General features: G+C 48.8%; 1 protein-coding gene across 3 annotated transcripts in view; it reads left to right on the top strand.

Moving 5' to 3' along the window:
- Mad1l1 (mitotic arrest deficient 1 like 1) overlaps positions 1-22925 on the top strand; it is a 309793-nt gene that overhangs the window by 160850 nt on the left and 126018 nt on the right. For all 3 annotated transcript variants that reach the window (NM_001109387.1, XM_063271650.1, XM_017598453.3), the window contains one exon: positions 18193-18333. In NM_001109387.1, coding sequence (NP_001102857.1) covers positions 18193-18333 — 141 coding nt within the window. The remainder of the gene's footprint in view (positions 1-18192; positions 18334-22925) is intronic.

Consider the following 22925-nt stretch of genomic DNA (forward strand, 5'->3'; position numbering starts at 1 on the left):
GGTCCATATTTCAGTGGCTACACCCCATCATGCCAAGGAATGCATGGCGGCTGCAGCTCACAGCTGTTCACATCTTGGTGGTAGACAGGAGGGAGAGAGCTTAGGCTATTACCTTTGTAGTCTGCCTTCTTCTTACTCTTCCACCCTCCAGCAACCCTTCTCTGCTAAGGAGGCCACGGTGCTCCAAGTCCACATCCTCTAAAGACAGTGCCATGAGCTAGAGACCCAGTGCTGCCTTTTCACTCTGTGTTGGAGACCCAGAAAGGTAGAGGTGGAGTCTGATATTAATGAAGGGTGGCAGAGGCATCAGAGTAGATACACTCACCAGCAAGAGGTAGAGGGGAGCAGGCAAAAACAACAGCCTTTCTCTGAGACCCCTTAGGTTTGGGGATAGTAGTTACTTTTCTGCTTCAGGAAAGGAGAGGTTTGTGTTGTCATATGGTTCCTAATCTGTCAGAGTGGGGAAGGCAGGAAAGAGGAGCAGGAGCAGGAAGTTGGTTGATTATGTTTTCACCCCCCACCCAGGAGGCAGAGAGCAAGCATAGGAAGTAGTAAGGTGAGGCTATGACCGCCAAAGCCTGCCTCTATTGTTCCACTCCCTCCAGTAAGTCTACACCTGTAACTCCCCAAATAGCTCAACCAACTGGGGCCCATGTGTTCAAATACAGAAGCCTGTGGGGGGCATTCTTCATTCAAACTGCCACATTGAGCCACTGCCAGAAGGTACCATGTATCTTGGAGGAATGTCTTCCCCCTTAGTTATTTCATGTAGGTAATATCCTACAGACCGCCCTGAGTCATGTTGCTTGCAGACCTTGTCCTTGGCAGTCATGGTTACTTCTAAGCACTTGTGCTTCAGTGTAAGAACTTTAAGTGAATGTGTGCCTGGGTATTGCTCTAGGACCTTGCTCAGCAAGCTGTGCCACTGAACTGCAGCCCCAGGCCTCTTGCACTTTATTTTGAGACAGAGTCTTATTAACTTACCCTGGCTGGCCTCGAACTGCCCTGCCACCCAGGCAGCCCTTGAACATTGGCTCCTCCTTCTTTGCTGTGGAGCCAGGCTGTTTGTCCTTGATGATCTTGCTCTGGCCCAGCTGCATGGCTAAACATACTTACTTTAGTAATCCTTTGTAGATTAAGTCGGATTATCTGTTCACAGTTGTGGCGTGTGCTGGAAATCCCCATCACCTTCTTTCCCAGTCTTTATACTTCTGAGAAGCTCAACTACGGCTACTTTGAACAGAAGGGTTAGTGTCAGAGCATCCCTCCCTTAGCTAAGCTGGCTGTACAGAACTGTTGGAATTCACAGGCTGCAGGAGGAAATCTAGCCATTCAGCAGGCTCTCTGGTCTAAATGCGCTAGGAGGCACTTTTGAAATTCTCTTTGAACATTTATCATTATGTGTGTGTATGTGCGGAGGTGTGGTGGGTGTCGCACAGCACTCATGTGGAGGTTTGCGTTTGCTTAGCCGTCTAGCTGAAGTTCTGGATGAATGACACCTAGAGAGTCTAACCCTTAGGTTCCCATCAGGTTTGTGCTGTGAATCTTCTGAAATAGTCTGTAAGATAGGTGTTTACTTCTTCTTTAGTGGTCTGATGAAATACACCAGTGTGTGAGTTACTGACTGGTTGGCCTGTCACTTTCAGCCATCTGCTTGCCTCTTCCCATCCCCTCCCTGGAGCCACAGAATTTAAGTGGGTGCTGGGGATCTGAACTCAGATCTTTATGCTTGAGTGACAGACAATGGAGCCATCTCTCTAGCCTCAGCACTTACATTATTCTTCGTGTGTGAGCATGCTTGTGTCTGTGTATGCATGTGTGTTTATGCATGTAGAGGATATCTTCTTGAATTGCTCTCCACCTTTAAAAGAAAAATATATTTATGTATATGTGCATGTGTTCATGTATACATCACATGCGTTCAGATACCTGCAGGGTTCAAGGGAGGCTGTCAGATCCCCTTGAACTGAAGTTACAGGCACTTGTGAGCTGTCCAACACAGGTGCTGGGAACTGAACTCATCTTCTGCAGGAGCAGCCGGTGCTCTTAAGCTACTTGGTATCTCCTCAGCTTCTACCTTTTTTTTTCAGACCAATCTCTCACCAAACCCAGATTTTTTCCTGGGATCCTAACTCAGGTCCTCTGGCTTGTATAGTAAGTGTGAGCCACCTCTACATTTTCATTTAAAAGGATTTTTTACAAAGTACTTAATGCATATGAATGTTCTCCCTGCATGCGTGTCTGTACCAGGAGCAGTAAGAAGAACCTGGAACCAGGGTTACAGACAGTTGTGAGCCTCCATGTGATGCTGGGAATCAAACCCAGATACCCTGCAAGGGCAGCCCGTGCTCTTACCTGTGAAGCTACCTTTGTAGCCTCCCTTTCCTGGTGCTTTTACTATTCTTCTGTGTACTGCTTCCAGCTCACTTCTGTTGGGCAATCTATATTTCTTTATTAACTTCATCAAGGATTTATTAATTTTTCCAAAAGAATTTTATATTTTTATTTTTAATTATGTGAGTATCTGTCTCTGTGGGAATGTACATGTGAGTGCAGGTTCCTATATAGGCCAGGGGAGGTGTCATTTACTCCTGGAGCTGTGGTTACAGGCAGGTGTGAGGCACCCAATACTCATGCTAAGAACCACACTCAAGGTCCTTTGCATAGCAGTGTGTGCTCTTAACTCTGAGCCATCCCTTGAGCCTAAGGGCTTATTAATTTTATTAGTCATTTGAATGATTCGGCTTTTGGCTTTATTAATTCTCTATAATATTTATTCTGTATTACTCGTTTGCTTTTCATATCACTCCCTCCTTTCTATGGGGTTAATTCGTGTTTGAATCTGAGTTGAATATGTAGCTGGTTGAGTCTCATTCTTTCTTCTCTTTGAATTTCTGCTCTAAAGGCTGTAATTTAGTTGCTTGCTGTGTGTTTGATATATTGTATTTTTCTTATTGTATTAAGCAGCCTTCCATCATGATAACAGATTGCCAAGATCATCCTTATGAAGGAAAAAAAAAACCCGCTTGTTTGGCAGTTCTGTGCTGTACCAGATTATGACTTTAGATTGTAGCCAGTCCAGACATTTTGGGCAAGCAGGTGGTGAGGCCAAGCCATTCACCTCCAGGCCCTGAAGCCAAGAAATGGCAAGATAGAGCCTGGCATTCAGCAATGTTCTTTAAGGTCATATCCCCAGGGACCTCACTTCTTTTCACTTTGCCCCACCTCCTAAGGATCAGCTAGCTCCAAGCAGCACTGCAGGATGGCCACCAAGCCCTCCTTCTATACATGGACCTTTGGGGACACTTGAGACGCAAACCTGGAACAGTTTGGAATATTTATCCATTTCCATTGTGATTCTTTTCCTTCAATTTGACCAGTCAATTGTTCACAAACAGATTTCTTAATTTAAAACTACTTGCTGGGTTTTAAGCTCTTGAATTATTGAATTCTACTATAATTTTCTTGTTTTCAGATTATGCTTTGAACAGATAAACTTTATTAAGATACATGACTAGGAATGGTGGCACACACTTATTGTCCCAGTGCTCTGGAGATGGAAGCAGGAGGATTACTGTGAGTCTAAGGCCTGCCTAGGCCCAGTGTGAGACTGTCTAAAGTAAACTTTATGAACACCTGCTTTGTGCACTCACATTAGACCCCATGGTCTATGTGTTTGTATGTGTTTATGACGCCTCTCTGTACATGTAGCTGACCTCCAGCTGCTGGGTGTCATTGCTTGGGAATGCTGTGTCACTGGCAAGTTGCTCTGTTCGACTCTTCTGTATCCCAGAGAAGCTTCCTCTGGTCTGGTTCTTTGTGAACTACCTGACTGTCCCATTAGCTTTGTCAGTTGGTATCCTGTATTTGCAGATGCTGTTTTAGGAGCTGCACACTGACTGAAAGGTGGAGTCTTCCCTGTGAGACTTCTTTCTCTTCCTCTGAACTCATCTTCACCTGTGGGTTCTTCCAGTGATTAATTCTCTAGAGGGGATCAGCTTCCATGTTTATATCTGCACCTTTTGCTTTTCCCACTGTCACTGGAAACCTCATTATTTGGCTATAGACAGTTCCCCTACAAGGGGAATATAGGTTTAGTGGCTTTATTCAGCCAGACAATGTTTTTTGTAAACTCGAAATATTTAATTTAGTTGTCCTTTATGTAATGAGAAATCTATTTTCGGTGAATGAATCAGAGAGAATCCAAGGTCTTACTAATGAAAGGTTAAGTGTTCCACCAGTGAGCCACGCCCCAGCCCCTCACTGGGGGATTCTAGGCAGGGGCTCTACCACTGAGCCATGCCCCAGCCCCTCACTGGGGGATTCTAGGCAGGGGCTCTAATACTGAGCCACGCCCCAGCCCCTCACTGGGGGATTCTAGGCAGGGGCTCTACCACTGAGCCACGCCCTCAGCCCCTCACTGGGGGATTCTAGGCAGGGGCTCTACCACTGAGCCACGCCCCAGCCCCTCACTGGGGGATTCTAGGCAGGGGCTCTACCACTGAGCCATGCCCCAGCCCCTCACTGGGGTTTTCTAGGCAGGGCCTCTACCACTGAGCCATGCCCCCAGCCCCTCACTGGGGTTTTCTAGGCAGGGCCTCTACTATTATAGCCATATTCCAGCCCCTGTACTGCTGAGTCAGGTTCCTTGTCCCTTGCTGGGAAAGTCTGGGCAGGGACTCGACTACTGAGCTATGTCCTTTCCTTAACACATTTGCATTTAAATGATCTATCTTACAGTTGCCTTTTTTGTGTGCCCCCTCCCCTTGTACTTTGTCACAGAATAAACTTTCCTTTCTGCTTTCTCTCTCCTCATTATCTTGGTCACCTGGTGTGCTTTTATGTGACTCTTCTTAGTTGCCTCACTGCTTACAAGAAGATAGGCTGTTATTATCTAAGTGCATCCCTCTCTTTCCTACATCTGGCCACTTTGAGCCATTTGCTCCCGTTTTGTTCCTCAGCCTTAGACTCAGGGATATCAACATGATAAGAAGATGTAGATATACTGCTGTACAGACCAAATAAATGCTATGTATACTTAGAGATTCAGAAAGACACTGCACTTTTATAAAAAGGACATACGGCTCAGGCTGGCCTTGAACTTCCTATGTAGTGAAGGCTAACCTCGAACTTCTGCCTCCTGAGTTGAGATTATAGCTGTGTAGCACAGAGCTGTATTGCTGTTTATATACATTTGAACTTGGCAGTTGTGTCTACTAGCTGGCTTTACTGTAGTCCGTTTGTTATAAGTAGTGAACCAGTATTTCTGTAACCTATGTATTATTTAGTTAATTCATGGCTGTGCCAAGAAGCAGAAAGGGAATACTTTTGGTTTCAGTCCATTATGGTGGTGGCAGTAGGTGGTGGGATCTGCCTGTGGCTGTAGCAGCTTGAGTATACGGCTGATTGTGCACATATGCATGGATCCCAGCCCACGAAATGGTAGTCAGGAAACCCCTGACCAGCACACCCATAGCTGTGTCTTGGTAAGGCCCAGGCCACCTCACCCCTCTCTCCAGGAGAGCATGTGCATTTGATAGCAGTTGCCTGCAGAGGTTAGGGCTGTTGGATCCCCTGGGATTACAGGCAGTTTGAGCTGCCTGATTTGGTTGCTGGGGATGTGATTCAGGTCCTCTGTAAGAGCAGTACCACCCAGCCATCTCTCCAGCCCTTTGAGGCTTTTCTTGGTATAATTAAATTGATAATTGGAATTGATCATCATGGTCCTACTTATTACTAAAGTTAGCATTTATTCTTGTGCTGTATAATTCCTTTCTTCTAAAGATGGGGTGCATTTATTGTATTGTCCAAACTAGACTCAAGTAATCCTCCTGCCTCAGCCTTTGTAGAGTAGCTGGGTCTACAGGTGCATACTACTGTTCCTATCTAGTGCTGTGGGTTTTGACTTGGGCACCTTATAGAGAACTCTCCTTACAGCAGCTTGTAGGTCACCGGTTTTGTGTACTGAAGGCTTGCAGTGGTCTCCTGCCTTGTGGAATCAGGAGGTGGTATTCATCTAGTCCCTAGATTCTAGTGGGACCTTGTGGGTCTGTTGTTTTCCATTTGGAAAACTCAAGTTCCTTTAAAACAGGCTGTCCTGTCACAAAGCAGCAACAGGGTGGATTCCACCAAGGGGCTGGCCGTCATAACCATTCTAGGTCAAGCCAGTCAGGTTTCCAAGGAGAGAGACAGAGGAGGGGACTGGATGTATTGCATCCATGAGCTGGGGAATTGACACACCAGGACTGCAGTCCCTTTGTGATAGTGAAGCCTTTAGCGAAAGGTTGGGGTGTCCTCTTTTCATGGCACTAATGACTCCACTCAGACCCAGGCTGGTTTCTATGTGTTTCAGTCAAGAAACTAAACACCTTCATCAGTGCCTGGGCTGGCAGGGTACTGGCTTGGGTTCAGGTCTATAAGGATATCTAACTGGCCTGCTCACAGCACTACTGTACTCTGTGTTTCACAGTTGGGACCAAGGAAGAGCAGGCATTGGGTGAGCCCAAGTGTTGTTCTTCCCTCCTTGTTTTTGGTAGCTGGCACCGTTAAAGAACTTGGGCCACCCCTTGTGAACTCTAGCTGCACCTGCTTCCTATGGTAGCACTCTGCATGTTCTCGTGGGCATGATTCTTTTTGGTGTGTATATATGTATAGTGTGTGTGTGTGCGTGTATATGTGTGTGTGTGTGAGATTGCAGGTGTACATGTGCTACATACACACAGAAAGGCCAGAGGACAGTCTCTAGTGTCAGTCCTCACTCACGTCGTTTGAGGCAGCATCTCCCTTTCACCGCTGTGCACCCTAGGCAGCTGGTCCCTGAGCTCCTGGGATTCTTTCATGTTCCTCTCCCTGCTTGCTCTAGGAACACTGGGAGTACTACAATGTCTGCCTTTATTCGGTTTTGGGGGATTTGAAGTTAGATCTTTACATTTGCCTACTGTGCCAGGCCCGCGCCCCCCCCCCCCCCCCCCAAGCTCTTGGCTAGATTTTCAAAGTTTTCCTCCTGGACTCTTCCAGTGATTCAGCCCTCATTGTGCTTTTCCTGTTTTCTGCGTGAGTTTTCATTCATTTCTGGTCTCGCCTCTATTCTTTTCTTTTGCTTGCTTTGGGCTCACATTCTCCATTGAATAGTTTCTCTCCTGGAATTTTAGGTGATTTTATTCCTTTGTAAAACACACATGCAGGACCAGACCATAAGGTTCTCTCTGAGCCCAGTACTATTTTCCACAACTCTCAATAAAGTGGTATTGCCTTCTTATTGTTCCAAACCATTGCTGAGTTTCTCTTGAATAGTTGTTGGTTTTTTGCCTGTGCATTAATTAGAAGTGGTTTGTTAATTTCTACGCATTTTGGGGACTTTGTCCCCAGCTAGTGCCTGGTTTAATTCAGTGGCACCATTCTTCTCTTGGTCATTTCCGGTGATGATGTTTCTGGCCCCAGTGTGCTGCTTTGCAAGTGTTCCCTGTGAGCTTGGGGATGGCGCTCTCCATCACGATCAGGCTAGCTGATTGATTGATGGCACCGCTTGGGTCAGTGGTGTCCGTACTGATTTTCTGCCTGATCCAGATAGAGAACTGTTGAATTTTGACATGTACCAGGGGATCATCTGTCTCTCTCTACAGTTCGATCTGTTTGTGTTGTGTGTATCTTTCCACTCTAGTACCCATGAGTTGGTGTGGAGGGCAGGCATGGCTTTCTGTCACAGTGACCCCTGTAATACTGTAGAGTTGAGCTCCTTTCTTGTGCTTTTCCCCAGTCCATTTGGCACGCAGAAATGTAGTGTTTGGTCTGTGTCTCTTCATGTGAGCTGCAGGTGCCTGTGGATGCTAGAAGAAGGCGTTGATTCTCCTGGAACTAGAGCTACAGTGAGTTATAAGATGCTCATTGCGGGTGCTTGGAAGCAGTCAGTCTTTTGTAGAACAAGAAGTACTCTTAACTGCTGAGCCATCTCTGTAGCCCAGTGTTTCCAATCTTCCTAAAGATGCAACCCTTTAATACAGTTCCTCCTGCTGTGGTGATGCCCAACCATAAAATTGTTTTGTTACTACTTTGTGATGGTTTGTATATTGACTCAGGGAGTAGCATATTGGGAGGTGTGGCCTTGTTGGAGTAGGCGTGTCACTGTGGGTGTGGGCTTTAATACCCTTGGCCTAGCTGCCTGGAAGGCAGTCTTCTAGCTGGCTTTGAAACAAGACGTGGCAGCTCCTCCACCCCATGTCCGCCTGGATGCTGCCATGCTCCCACCTTGATGATATTGAACGTGAAAGGCAGCCCCAGTTAGATGTTGTCTTTCTAAGAGTTGCCTTGGTCATGGTGTCTGTTTACAGCAGTAAAACCCTAAGACATACTTCATAACTTTAGTTTTGCTACTGTTATGAATTATAATGTAATATCTGTGTTTTCTGATGGTCTTAGGCGATCCCTGTTTGCCCCACAAGGGATCATAACCTACAGTTGAGAACTGCTGCACTGGCCCCTCCAACTCTCTTTTGATTGGAGTTAGTGGAGTATATCTCTCCCCATTTACCTTTAATAGATGTGTCTTTTTGTTCAAAGACCACTTCTTGCAGACAGCATATAATTAGGTCTTGTTTTTTAATGCACTCTGACAGAGTCTTCCAAAGTGGCCTGCTCCGATTAATTGGTGTGCTTAGATCATGCACATTTAAAATGATCATTGACACGGTTTGCTTTATATCCCATGTTTGTTCCTGTTTTGTGCTTGGTCACTGATCTTTGTTTTCTTTCTCATTATCTTTTCCACTTCATCTGCCTTGTTTGATTTTAATTGCACATTTCTTATTGTTCAGCCCCTCCCCCCCAACACCCAGCAGCACATGAATTAGGCAGCTCCCATTCACCCCCTATTCTGGCTTGGACTCAGGGCCTTGCATATGCTATACAAATGTTCCAGCACTTATACACACCCCCAACCCCTCACTGGGGATTCTAGGCAGGAGTTCTTCCACTAAGCTGTGCCCCCAGCCCCTCACTGGGAAATCTAGACAGGTGCTCCTATACTAAGCCACACCCCAGCCCCTCATTAGGTAATGGTGGGGTAGGAGGAACTCTAGACAAGTATTGTACTTTGGCGCCACCCCCCATCCGCATGCCCTATCATACCTTACAGCCCACTTCTTAAATTTTACTTTGAGAAAAGATCTTATTAAGTTTTCCAGGCTGCCCATGGTCTTACTCTGTATATCAGGCTGGTCTTGAACTTGAAGTCTTTCTGCTTTAGTCTCCAGAATAATAGGAACAATAGGCCTGTGTCACTAGGTGGGGTTAATTTTGTTTTAGTGGTTGTCTGAATGTTGCTCATAGACATTTAGGAATAATTTAGTCCAGGGTTGACAACACTGAATCCCTTTATAGGTTAAGGGGTGATCTCAAGCTCTCTGCACCATCCTTACTTACCACCCAGGGGCACTGCAGTCAACTAATGTGCTGACTTTAAAGGTTTACTTTTATTGTATTTAGGTGTGCATGTGTGCGTGCGTGCATGCGTGTGCATGTGTGTGTGCATATTTATTTATGTGCATGTGTGTGCTGGGGAAGCCAGAAAGGGGCATCAGATTTCCTGGATTTGCAGTTATAGATGGTTGTGAGCTGTTGAACCTAGGTTCTGGGAATTGCATGCTCTGGATGAGCAGGCGGTCTGTGCTTTTGACTATTCATCATTCCTGGAGATGAATGGAGCCCGAGGAGGGGCAGCTATTTTACCTTGCCTTCACTTTTCCTTCTTGTCCTTGTTCCATAAAGGATGACCTTCCTTTGTGGTGTTGAAGCTCCTGGGACTCCTGTTGGATAGGTATGATGCTGGCACCATGACCCAGGTCACACTCTCTTTTCCCCTGACAGGCAGTTTTACCAGGCACCTGGTAGGTGGGGTTTTTTAAAGTCCTGTGCTCAGATCTTCTTCACACTTGCGTGCTTCCTGATAGGAAGCTGCTGTTCTTGTGTCTTTCTGTTTATTTAGTGTGTGTTCATGTGTGTGCTCATGGACCCATAATGCTGAGTAGATCATTTTCAGAAGGCAGTTCTTTCCTTGCAACTTGGTGACGCAGGGTCTCTGGTGTGTTTCTGCAGTGCTGGCTGGTTCTCAGGCTCCCGGGTGGTTCCTCCATTTCTGCCCCCCACCCCATTTTCTATCACTGTGGATGTGGGGATTACAGACATTAGTCACCACTTCTGTGTTTTTACCTGAGTTCTAGGGAATTGCATTCTGGGTTATGAGGCTTGTACGGCAGCCTGCAGAGGAACCGTGCTGGCCCTGCCGTCTTATCTATATATCATCGTGCTTCTCCAAGGGGTCTTATTTAGCCTCTGCTTGCCGAAAATATGTTTTATTTTAACTTCACAAATGTATTAGATGTTGTTTGCAATCTGCAGAGTTGCTCCTTAGGATAACCATTTTTTGTTTTCTGAAGTGGTTCTCAATGACTCTTCATTTGGAATTTGTGTTCTTCTATGTCATAGCACTTGCTAAAAATTTTAACTGTTACAGTTTTAAAAACAAGTTAAAAAATTTTGGCCAGTTCCTTGAGGTTTGATAGCAGCTTACCAGCCTATGTTGTTTTGAGGCAGTGCCCCATGAAGGCTAGGCAAGCCCCAGGATTCAGACCTAGGGATTGTTTCAGACCCTCATGTTTGTGTGGAAAGTACCATACCAACCACACCTCAAGTCAGACTTTGTCACATTGGCTTTCGCTTTCCATGTCAACTCACTTGTCACTGAAGGACGTTGACAATGGTTGACATCTTCACCGTGTCAGTGGTGGACATTGACATTTCCATTGTATCAGTGGTGGCTTTACATTTCCAGGCTGGCACTGCCCCCTTTCCTCCTCAGCAGGTCACTCGTGGTTTTGGTTTTCCTTTGAAGCTTTTGATGGTTGCACAGTGAGCCTCTTTGTCTGGTGGCCCTCCTTCCCCAGCCTTTGGTGGCCAGGGGTCAGGAGAGTGACACCAGGCTCTGGTGAGGCCTTGGCCTTCAGTTTTGTCCTACTCAATGTTGGCGGGCTGCCTTCACTACGCGTCATTTATTTCTGAAAATACCCTGCGGTGGACACTTGTTTTTCTCACAGTGTGAGCTTTGTTAATCAGTGTTTAGTTTGTCTCCATTGCTTATTCTTCCCATTTGAATGTCTGCATTCCAGTTCAGTACTTAATATGTTCCACTTAAAGGTAGCAGTCACAGTTTCCTCCCGTTGTGTTGAGTGTACTGGCCTTTCCCCTCAGGCCCTGCACTTTCTCCCTGCATAGTCTCTGTTGTGGTTACTATGTCTTGACTCCACTCCTGCTGTCTAAGGATTTATCAGATTGGTTTGCACAACATGGCCTGGGAAGTATAGTGGCTGCCTTAACTGATGAGCTGAGGGCCCAGCAGCTGCTCAGCGGCCCACAGAGCTGAGTGTCTCATCAGCCTCCGCCTGGCCCTGAAGGCCTAGGGGATTCCTGGAGAGTCACTGCTCTTTAGTCCATGTTGAAAGGCAGAGGAAGCTGAGTTCTGATACCAGTGAAGTGTACAGCAGCCACAGGGTAGATGAACTTGCCACTGAGTCACAAAGGCAAGCTGGCAGAGAGCCGAGCTCTCTTCTGGGACCTCCTTTTATCTGGGTTACTACTGGGAGGGCAGGCGTTTCCACTTCAAGTCACCTCAAGAGCAGTTTGTCCTTCAGTTCATTTGAGATCAAGCCATGCTGCCAACCAAGATTAACCAGCGCATACCCCAGAGCAACTCTGATATCTTAGTGACATTCTCCTAAATTCTGACTAAAGGTTCTCCGTGGCTTTAAGATCACACAGTGATGAACTGAGTATGGGGAAGGATGGTTGCTTCTGTACCCTCCTGACCAGCCTTTGAGTCTCTTCAGCAGGAAAGGGGGTGTTTGATGAGTGGATTGATTCTGCCCTCCCTGCAGAACCCTTGTCTTCTGCTGCTGTGTCCATCTGAAGTTGTCATGGTGTGTGTTTTCAGACGAGTTCTCTCCAGCTCCGGGGTTTGCATGTAGGCTTGTGGTCACAGACTCTCAGCTTTCAACTTGTGTGGCTTTTCCTATCTACCCAGCATCAAGGCAGGCACACATATGGCGGTCATCCTCTGTGTGGTGGTAAGTCTTGTTGTAAGTTTGATCACTGTGGACAGGCCTGTTCTGCCCAGGGCCCCTCAATCTGGTTGCCTTTCTGACCAGGCACCACAATCTCTGTTCTGCCCCTGCTAGAGGCCTGCTGTAACCCAGACCTTGGTAGTCTGTGCCTTTGCATAGGAGGTTTCTCTTAGGACCCAGGTTCATTCCCTACTAACTGCACTAGCCATGGATGTTATTGGTTGATTACCTGACAGGGTAACTCACTGCTCACTTGGGTCATGGTTGCTCTGGGATCTGTGGACAGTGAGACCCCTGGAATTCAAGAGGCCAATTCCTTGATTGGAGGTGAGCAACCAGCCCTCACAGAGGTGGGTGGAGATGCCCTTGAGTTGATGACTTGTTATCTGATGTCCACTGTCCGACTGAATGCACCATGGAAAGGCCTCACTTCTGACCCTGCAAGCAAGTTTTTCTCATGCCTGAGTTTGTTTGCAGTTCTAGAGAGTTCCAGGTAAAAACAGTCAGACAGAGATAACACAGAAAACCCTGACAGGACTGTACTCTTGTCTCTGGTCAGGCATGCCTCTGCCACCCCACGTACCAAGAGGCAGCTATGACTGATCAGAATGGAAGCTGGTCTGGGTCAGGAAGCACCAAAGCTATGCTGGCACCTTCACCCCCCGCAGAGGTGCCTCCTCCACTATCGTGGCCTGCATTCTTCTTCCTTTCTGGAAGCTCTTTCCACTAGTGTAGTTCCGGGTATGTGCCAGGTAGGTTGACTCTAGAGATAGAATTCTTCCTGTCCCTGGTGCCTATGCTCCCGACCTATTAGGATCCCCTCAGAATGGGCTGTAGAGAGGGGCCCGGGTCCTCGAGAGAGGTTTGAAGCTCAACACCTTGAAGAGTTCCTTAAGTGGAGGCAAGTGGCAGGGTGCAAGCCCAGGTGGCAGTGTGACCAGAGCTGGAAACAGTGGGACCAGAAAGCTTGGGGTCCTAGGGCAGGGGGGCCACAGACACTCCCATCTGTTTAGCTCTTTCAAGGTGGGGTACAGCCAGGGTCTCCAAGAGAGGGGTTTTTAGATGCCTCCCTGGAACAGATTCTACTGTAGGTCCTCTCCATGCCTCCAGCTCTCACTCATCTTGGAGTGACCAGCAAATGGCTCTGAGAGATGTGGTAGGGAGAGTGGGCAGGGAGTGGGGCTGGGATCCCCGGAGCTTGGTGAACTTAAGCAGCTCCCAGTGCTGGGAGGTAATGAGACCTCTTTGTGGTCTGTAGGCTCATGATTTAGTTTTTCTTAAAAGAAAGCCTTGTGGCATAGCCAAGAGTTGAGCAGAGGAACCTAGACAAGGAGAGAGGCCAGTCTCTTGAGGCTCAGAGAGGCTGATCATATTATTCAGGATACAGAGCAAACTGGTGTCTTGCCAGCGTTGGCCTTGGTGTTTAGGGCCTGAGACGGAATGCAGGCTGGTCCTCTACCCCTTCCCACAGTGTGCCAGAGGCTGGTAAAGAGCTATTTCTGGATGGTGGGCTGTGTGTACAGGTCTGAATGAGAAATGTGCCCTGTAGGCGCATGCATTTGCAGATTTGATCCTGTTTGGTAGCACTGTTTGTAGAGGTCGTGGAACCTTTAGGAGGCGAAGCCTTTCTAGGGAGGAGAACACAAGGTATAGCCTTTGAGAGTGCAGAGCTTTGCCCACTTGCAGTTTGTGCTCTTTTTAGTGTTTGCAGTTGAAGATGTAATTGTTCTATTTTCTTCTGTGTGACTGACCCCCAACCCTACCCCCCATTATGCCCCTCTGGGACCTTAAGCCAAAACAAATCCATTCTTCCATCGTTGCTTTTGGGTGTGGCGTTCCATCACAGCAACAGAAAGAAACTAACTACTGTGTGTTTTCTTTGTCTTGCTCTCTGGCAAGGCCCCCTGGGAACTACCCACACTGCCCTCTGGCTGGGAGAAGCTTCTTTGCATGCACCAGGTGAAGCTTGTGTGCTCTGGTTACCTGTGGCCACCTTCTGTCTTCTTAGCACTCTGTCCACTGGCCTGTTCTTCCAGCCTCTGCCCTAAGGCCCTCTGGGCTGTACTCTTATGACCTCCATGGGTTTAAGTGGGGCCTTGTCTATGCAAATGCAGGTTAGTGAGCATACTTCTGGGTCAAAGATGAATGACAGGGCATCCACGACACAATGACAATTATATACAACTCTCTTGGAGCATGCAGCGTCTACCTAGGAGTAGGGATACCCATTTCTGTACCCATGTTGGCTGTTGCTTGTTCTGTGATGGTCACCTCTTTTCTCCCACCCTACTCCCACCCCACTCTGGCTGTCTGAGTTCATCCTAAATGTTGTCATGGGGAAAGGACATTGTCAGAAGGCTAAGGTTCCAGAAGGCAGTGATTTGGAGTTCCTGGGTCCTGAGACAGTTTATTATGCATTTTTGTGCCTCAATTTCCCTTCTAGAAAACCACTATGAATCCCTGGCCTTAGAATGTTTTACTAGTTTTTGTACAGCACACCCCCCCCCCCACCCCTGTGCGCAGATTAAAACATTCACCTGCGGAGGGAATGAGGAGGTCCAAATAGGATGTGGGGTTGAGTCTTGGGCTGTGACTGATAAAAATGTGGCTCAAGAGTCCCTTTCTGGGGTTAAGTAAGCAGGAAGCATGTTCTGGGGAGAGGGACCCTTTAGTGGAGCTGCCTGCAAGTTGGGCAGGGAGTTCTAAGGGTGTAGCTCTATGGGATCATCTTTAGGCTTGGGTGAGCTTTTTGGTGACACAGCTGCTCTCGGTCACCTATGCTTCTATAAAAGAACCCACTGAACTCATTATTTAGCTCCTGTAAACTAAACCCACCACTCTGGACGTGGATGGAGACCTTTCTTTGGGTCTGTTGTTGCTTTCTCTAGCTAGGAGTGAATTGAATTGCTCATGTAACATAGCTATAGCTATTCTCCCTCCTCTCTCTCTCTCTCTCTCTCTCTCTCTCTCTCTCTCTCTCTCTCTCTCTGTGTGTGTGTGTGTGTGTGTGTGTGTGTGTGTGTGTGTGTGTGTGTGTGTTTGTTTGGTGCCTGTGTGTATAATATGTTTGTGTAGAGCCCACGCAGGTCAGGTGACAACTTGCAGAACTTAGCTCAATCCCTCCTATGGGTCCCAAGAATCAAATTCAGACCCTCAGGTTTAGCAGCAAACACTACCATTGAGCTATTTTGGCAGCTCTCATCTTGCTTTCTTTTTAGACATAGCCTGTCACCGAGACCTGTGGCTCATTGATGTGTCTAGTCTGGCTGACCAGTGAGCCCTAGGGTTGCTACCTCACCAGTGTTAATATAACAACACGTTCCATCACACTTGGCTTTTTATATGGGTTCTGGGAGCCCGTGTAGCTTAGCTTCTTATACTTGCATAGCAAACACTTCACCCACTGAGCCATCACCCCAGCCCCCATCTCCATTACATGATACCACTAGGTACTTTACTCTACTGTCACTACCATCAGCTGCCTGATGGCTAAGATAGCCACTGGCTTTTCCTGCCCCCAGGAGGTACTGTCCAGGCAATCAACCATCCCCTCTGTCTCAGGTGGTTTTAAGGTCTCCATCTTCAGCTGATGGCTTTCTCAGTGCAACTGTCAGCTTAGCACTCTCCTCGCCATTAATTACGCAGTGAGCAAATTTGATTGCTTTCAAACAGGATTGTTCTGTACCCAAGGAGAAGCACTCAGTGGAAAATACCATTTTATTTGGTACTTGGCAAGCAGGTCTTTAGGGCTCTGTGGGCACCACCTAGGTGCCTGTTCGTGCTGCAGAATTGCCTGTGCCTTCTCCAGTGGAGCCAAGGCAAGAGTGGCACCGCTCATTAAAGAGCTGCTTCCTACTGTACCACACAGCACCCTCACTGTGATGGCCATTCCTCGAACAGACACAAACAACAAACTTCTCGAGTTCTATTTTTCTTCTGTGCCAGCCTTGAGACACTTGAGAGAAGCCCAGAGAAAGGCGGCAGCAGGGAGATTTACCGATCAATAAAAGAGACAATTACAGTTTGTTGATGAAAGGAAATCCCCCGCCCGGCCTCTCGTGGCATCGACACTCTGCTAATGATAACTTGGGTAACCAGCTTGAGACGATAAAAGTCAATGGGAAGATATAGGATTTCAATAAAGTTATGGCACTTCATAAACCTTCCCACGGAAACAGATCGCCCCCAGACCGGTGACCAGTTCCAGCTGGATTTGGTACTTTAATTTCTCACTTATTGAATTTTTTGGCACTCACTAATTACGAATCCTATGCCAGGGTGATAACCATGTCCCCAGCTTGGGAGGGAAGAGATCTCAGATGAGGCTTTGGAGGCCCGCAGGCCAAGGGGGGAAGAGTGGTAGGGTGTTCTCTGCACCCCAGCATCCCAACCCTCTTAAACAGCAGGGTTTAAGGATAAGGCAATATTGGTGCTGAGCGTGGCTAAGTCTTGGTAACAGTCAGGGCCTCAGCCTCATGGGAAAATCCTTGGTGGCCATGGGTGTTGCTCCTGGTGCCTATGTAGTCTAGAAGAGCCAGTCTGTGGAAGTCCTTATTTACCCCCCGAGCCTCTCCCAGTGTGACCAGACCGTGCAGGTCCCATGGGAGGGAGTGTGTTGTGCTGGACCACCCTGACCTTTTCCAGAGTGTGTGATTTGGGAAGAGATGTGCTGGAGCACAGAGGAGCCACATCCTGGTCATTGTACTGGGACAGCATTCCAATGGTAATAAAATCCTATGGTTTTCATGAATAATGGTTGTCGGCAGGACGGCTCACTGGGCACTTTGTCCACAGCAATATTGATCCACACAGCTGCCCTTGTGACCACTTTCTTGCTGAGGGAGGATTTGAGACTTGGGGGGGACTAGAGAGCTGGCTTCAGAGCAGAGCTGGAGGTGGAAGCTGCGTCTTATGTAGGGACTGTCCCCTTCTTCCTGAGCTGCGCTGTCCCCAGCATCTTTACTGCTGGCTACAGCAATGGGCAGAGCTTAAGCGGAAGGCACCAAGCTCATCAGCAGAGATGCCCCGGGTTCCAGTTAGAAGCCCAGAGCTGGGCTTGCCCAGGCCTGCAGGATGAAGAGCCTTGTTACTTTCCCCAAGGCGATGTTCACAGGAGGTTGGTGAAGCTGGGTCCTGGCCCACCTGGACTTCCAAGGAGGATTTCCCACCCTCACTTGTGCACCCCTGGAACTCCCAGAAGATGACATCAGGTTGAGGGGAGTCCCTATCCTGGGCCTGGGGTTTTGGGGCTGGGTCTCCTTTACCTAGGAGTGATATCTGTGTCCAAAGGAGCCCAGTGGCTCTGTAGGTTTTTGGCCATACTTAAGAACCCCAGTCATGGGCAAAGGGACTGCAGTGGGCACCCCTGGGAAGACAGTCTCCCCATATGTGGCCCCCATAGCATCTTGGCTCCCCACACAGACAGGTTGCATGCCTCCAGGCCTCCGTGCTGGCAGGGTGGAGGTTGTTCCCCTTCAGCTCCTGTGACCCCTCTCCAGCATCTTAGAGAGCCTGGTCCCAGTCTCGGCTGCATCTGTCCATTGCTAGCTTTCTGTCAACCTTAGGCTCTCTAGTGTGCACAGGCTAGCAGAGGAGGGTTAGCAACAACTCCAGTTACCACTCCTACTCTGTGGAACATGGCTGGATAGGCTGGTGGCCTCATGTGTCTGTATGTTTGCTGCGGAGGTGAGGTGCTCGCTCAGCTGTTTCTGGAGCCTCGGTGTCTGGGCATTAGGACAGGGCCAAGGGTTCCGAGTCTGCTCAGGAAGAGCTGGTCCTTACTCCCCAGGCTTGTGTTCTTGCTCTGGGTGTCACTGGTCAGAACTTACACCAAGTCGTTGTCTTCCCTGGCGTGGTTGAAGTGAGTACTGTTGGCAGGGCTGGCTTCTTGGATCACCAACCCAGTGAAACTGAGTCTCGAGCTCTGCTGCAGGCTTTTGGAGGTGTGCACCATGGCAGATGGAAGCAGGCCAGAGTCCTGGGCTTTTCAAGCATGTGCAGGGACTCTGAAGCTCATCCCTTTGTATTCTTCCAAGCCACCTCAGACACTGTCCCACCCTGACCTGACCATCTGTGTCCACAGGAGCGAGACGGCATGCGCGCCATCCTGGGATCCTACGACAGTGAGCTGACCCAAGCTGAGTACTCGCCCCAGCTTACACAGCGCATGTGGGAGGCTGAGGACATGGTTCAGAAGGTGCATGCCCACAGCTCAGAGATGGAGGTAGGTGTGTGCCATGGGCACGTGGGGACTGTGCTGTGTGTATGTGCGCGTGCGTGCGTGCGTGCGTGTGTGTGTGTGCGTGTGTGCGTGTGTGTGTGTGGTTATTTTGGTATGTGCACTACTTTACTTCTTATATAGCACTTGGTGGTTGAGGGTTCCAGGCAGCTCCAGCCAGCAGAGGTGGGTGCCAAGGAGCTTCAGGGTGAGGCAAGGCCTCTGCCAGGCTGTTCCCAGGTGCCCTGAGGACAGTCTGTGCTGTGTGGCCATGTGACCCCTGCAGCCGCCTGCTTCCTCTTGCTGCATGCTCCTGTGGTGTTCCTGTCTAGGGGCTGGCACAGTGTCTTCCAAGCAGTCTGTGGCTTCTTGTTTCTGTCACCTGCATTATTGTGAGTCCTCTGTGAAGTCTCATGTTGCTTTAGTGGAGTGAGGGGAGAGAAAATGTTCCATTTTAAAGTGGCCACTGTAGGCTGCTAGGCACCGGGAAGTTCACTAGTGTGAACTGCACTTGGCCTCTCCTTCCCGGCTAGCCTGTGCCAGTGCGGAACTCCTACATGCTAAATGCTGACATCCCTGGAGCCACAGTGGGAAGCCCCTGCTCGCCCTCCAACAGAGGCAGGGAGGTTTGCTTAATTCTCTAGAGAGGCTGTATGACCATACAAGATGAGGCAGGATCCTGCCTGACTGGAGAGCCACACAGCCACACCCCTAGATGCTGCCTGTGCCTTCTCTTTATCCACTTTTCAGTTGTCTCTCTGAGCTTGACTCTCTATGACCCTCGAAGCAGGACTGTCATTGCCCACATTTTAGTAAGAGAGCTGAAGCCAGAAGACCCAGGTGAACCATGAAACAAGCCACCAGGCACTTGTGCACAAACCTAGGACTGCATTGCAGCATCGCCAACCTGCAGAGCATCCTAGTCCAGGCCTTTGTCACACTCTGTGTCCCATCAGCTCTTTTGGTTTTGATCCATTTGGCTTGTCCTTGACTTTGGTGTGATGCAGACTCCCAGAGAGGTGCTGCTGGGCCAGTCATTCTGTGCAGACAACTGGACCCTCACCCAGCTAGTGCTGCTGCTTGTCCTCTTGGAGAAGTGTCTAAAAGAACAGCCAGGGTGGCAGCATGACTATGTGCTCTCCCTAGAGAGCACCGGAGTCCACACTGAGCAGGGCCCTTTCCTAGACTTGCAACAGAGCCTTTGGTGAGGGGGATGTTTAGTAGTCTGGTGAGCTAGCCTGGTGACACAGGCCTGTAGTCCACCAGGGAAGTAGGAGGCTGAGGCCCGAGGGTGATAAGTTCAGCACCAGCTTGGGCTATAGAGTGAGTTCAAGGCTAGCCTGAGCAACTTAATGTCTGTCTTAAGTAAAAGAAGGTGGAGGATATAGCTTTACTAGGGATAGGGGTGCAGCTCAGTGGTAGAGCCCCTGCCTAGAATCCCCCAGTGAGGGGCCATGAGGGAGCAGTCAAAAATGCCCAACATTGTTGTAACATATCTGGGAAAGTAAGGAAGCACTTTTTGATCCACAGCTCAGAGGATGGCTACAGGTCTTGCAGTGTGAAGACTAGGGCATGACTAGAGTGGGAGCTGCTGAGCTTCTGCTCTGGGGATGGCTTGTGGCAAAGCTGTGCCATATGAGGACGCCACAATCTAGGCTGCTCGCTTGTGGTTTCTCAGGCACATCAGGCCTATATTGTGCCTGCACAGAGGAGCATCCTTCACTGACGCTCTTGGCCGAATAAACCAAATCGCATAAGCTGTGGAGACCCCTTTGGGTCCTATGCTGATCTCCCCACTCCTCTCTCTGGCTGCACACTGTCACAGTGTCTCACAGGTGGCCAGCAGCCAGGAGTGCAATCCACTGGGGCTGCTGTGAGCCGCTGTAACCTAGCTCTCCACCCTCGTCTGAAAGACTAACTCAGGCTCTAACAAGCTATGCCATCATCAATGTAAGTGTGTTAATAGCTGTTTTATTACAGCACATTTAGCTCCATGAGAAACGCTAATGAGGAGAGATTTGCAGGTCTGCTCTCTGACACCTAGCGGCTCCCTGGTATTTTCTTTCTGAGAGGTCTCATCTGGGCTGCCATGTGCATTCCACATAAGTCCTTAGGAGAACGATAGTCTGGGCACAGTCAGTGCTTTGTGTCAAATGACCAGTGTTGTCAGGATTCAGCGCCAGAAGATATATGTTCTTGTCAGCATCCTGCTGTCACCCTGCTCATGGGTGTGTGTCAGGCACCGTTTCTTTCCCTGAAGGATGTAAAGATGGCAAGTTCTTCCTCGTGTTCTGTGTCTATGGGACAAAGAGCTATGAGAAAGCCAGTTGGCTTAGCTGTGTCGAGCAAGGTGCTCTTACTATTTCCTGGTCACTGTCACTGAGAGTGTTTGTGAGGTCAGTTCAGGAGGGGGAGGATAAGAAGCCTCCTTCCCAACATACACACCTTTGAGAGTCCTTCTGTGCATGTGCACTCTGGCTCTTGAAGCTGGTTGGCCCTCAGTGACCTTCTTCCTCTGGCCCTAGTTGTGCTAGTCTATGGCTGTCATGAGATAGACTCCTGTGAGCAGAGCCTTGGTGGCCTTCCTACTTATCCTGTGACTGTGCTAATTATGCTTAGAGCTGGTGGGTATGTAAGTGTTGCAGTCTAGAGTGGCCATGTGTTCAGACTCCTGCCTCATTATCACAGGAGTCACCAAGAGACAGTTGTACCCAGTCACAGGATTCCCTATCTCCACTAGAGTCCTCCTCATACTGTGGGGCCCTGGAGGAGCATAGATCCAGCCCTTTGGGGATGGAGTAGTAGCTGGATTTAGCAGTCTAGAGGATGAAGCCAGCCAGTCTGGGGGTCCTAATCCACTGGAATGGGTTAGTACACCTTCTGCTTCCACCAGGTGGCAGCAGACGGGCTCACTGCTTTCTGGACCTCGCCACTGGCCTGGAGGGCTGGGAGGAGGGAATAATGGGGAACTGGGCACATACTGGGTCCCTCTTGATCAGAGGCAAGGACCAGGCAGGTATGAGAGTCCCATAGCCAGGTGGTCTGTCGTGGAGGGAGCTGGAAGGACGAGGGTGGCCTTGGCTTTTGGCTTCCGAGCTGTCTTGGAGCCTGGATTTAGGAGGGCACACCCTCCCCAAACACGATGTCTCCTTTCCATTCTGTTACCTGCTCTGTTGAGTCCAATATACAGTTGGGTTTTCTGTGAGTCTTGATGTAGTGAGAAGGGAGATGGGCAAACAGCCTTGCTTTGTCATAGAAGATAAGCTATGCATAGGCCAAAGGAGGGATAAGTTGCCTTTGGACAGGCAGACGTGGGCTCCTGGGGCCTTGGTGAGTCTGGAGGGGTATATCCTTACTCAGAAGTTCTGGGAATTGACAGTGACTTATGAGGATGACTGGTAGGAAAGCCCCTGACCACAGTGAGCCAGGAAGCTGTTCCTACACAGCAGCCTCCTATATAGAGCCTGCTATTTAAAGCCCAGACCCTGGCCATCACCAGACCCTATGTGTAGCACAACCACTTTAAGCTTATCTCCAACTAGCTTACAAATAAATGAGAGTGAGACTGTGGTTATTTTATTTGGCTTTGACAATTACTGGGGGTCACCTCTAATCTACTCTTCTAACTGCTGGCTTGGCTACCTCTCCAGCGGTGTATGTACCCCAGATACCTGCTGTTTCTCCAGGCCATGTGCTCATGGTTCCTCTCCTCTCATGTTGGCTTCCTCCTCTCCTCTCATTCTTCTTACTTCTCCTCCTGGTTTCTTCTCCATTCCCAACAAAGGATCTCAAAACCTACCTACTTCTAGTCCCTCCAGTAATTGGCTGTAACCTCTTTTATTTAACCAATTGTTTTAAATCAAGGAACAAGGTTTGTACAACAAAGGCATGTAAACATGAGAATTTACTCATAGGCCTAGACCTTTGGGTACAGAATTTCTCATTACAGTACATAGCAACAGACCAAGCCTCAACAATTTTCTACTTCCCCTGTAGACCATGGCCTTGTTGTCATCTCCAGCCCCTACCCTTTTGAGGAGAGCACTATTGGGCCAAGGCAGCCACAGCTTAGCTATATCACACCCTGGGGTCCAGCAGGCAAACTCGAACCATCTAAGGCCACTCTGAGAATCAAGATGGCATACATCCACCACTTACGAGTGCCCGGCTTGTAGACACATCCTACAGCCAGCACAGCCTAGTCAGGATCTCTCTAGGTTCCTGGGGACAGGGCTAAGTGTCTCCTTTGCAGTTGGTGAAACTAGAGTCTGAGGTGGAGGGTGGTCCCAGGCAAACCTTCCTGTCTCTTGTTTTCCCCACTCATGGGCATGTCGACATCCCTGGTAGATACAGTCTAGAGACCTCACTCACTGCTCGGGGTCTGGGAGATGCACCCATAGAGGAGAGGGCTTAGCACCTCCTGGGTACTGAATGCCCGGCCAGTGGCTGAGGTAAGGGTGGGCTGTAGTCTTGGAACAGGCCTGCTCAGCTTGTCTCAGGGTAGTTCAGTCTCCTCACAGGCTTGTACTTCTAGGCTAAGGGGCAGGCCACTGCTCTTCCTGCAGCCACAGGCTTAGCTTTCCTCTGCCTTACCAACC

The sequence above is a fragment of the Rattus norvegicus genome, chromosome 12 (genome assembly GCF_036323735.1).
Source record: "Rattus norvegicus strain BN/NHsdMcwi chromosome 12, GRCr8, whole genome shotgun sequence".
Taxonomy (NCBI): Eukaryota; Metazoa; Chordata; class Mammalia; order Rodentia; family Muridae; genus Rattus; species Rattus norvegicus.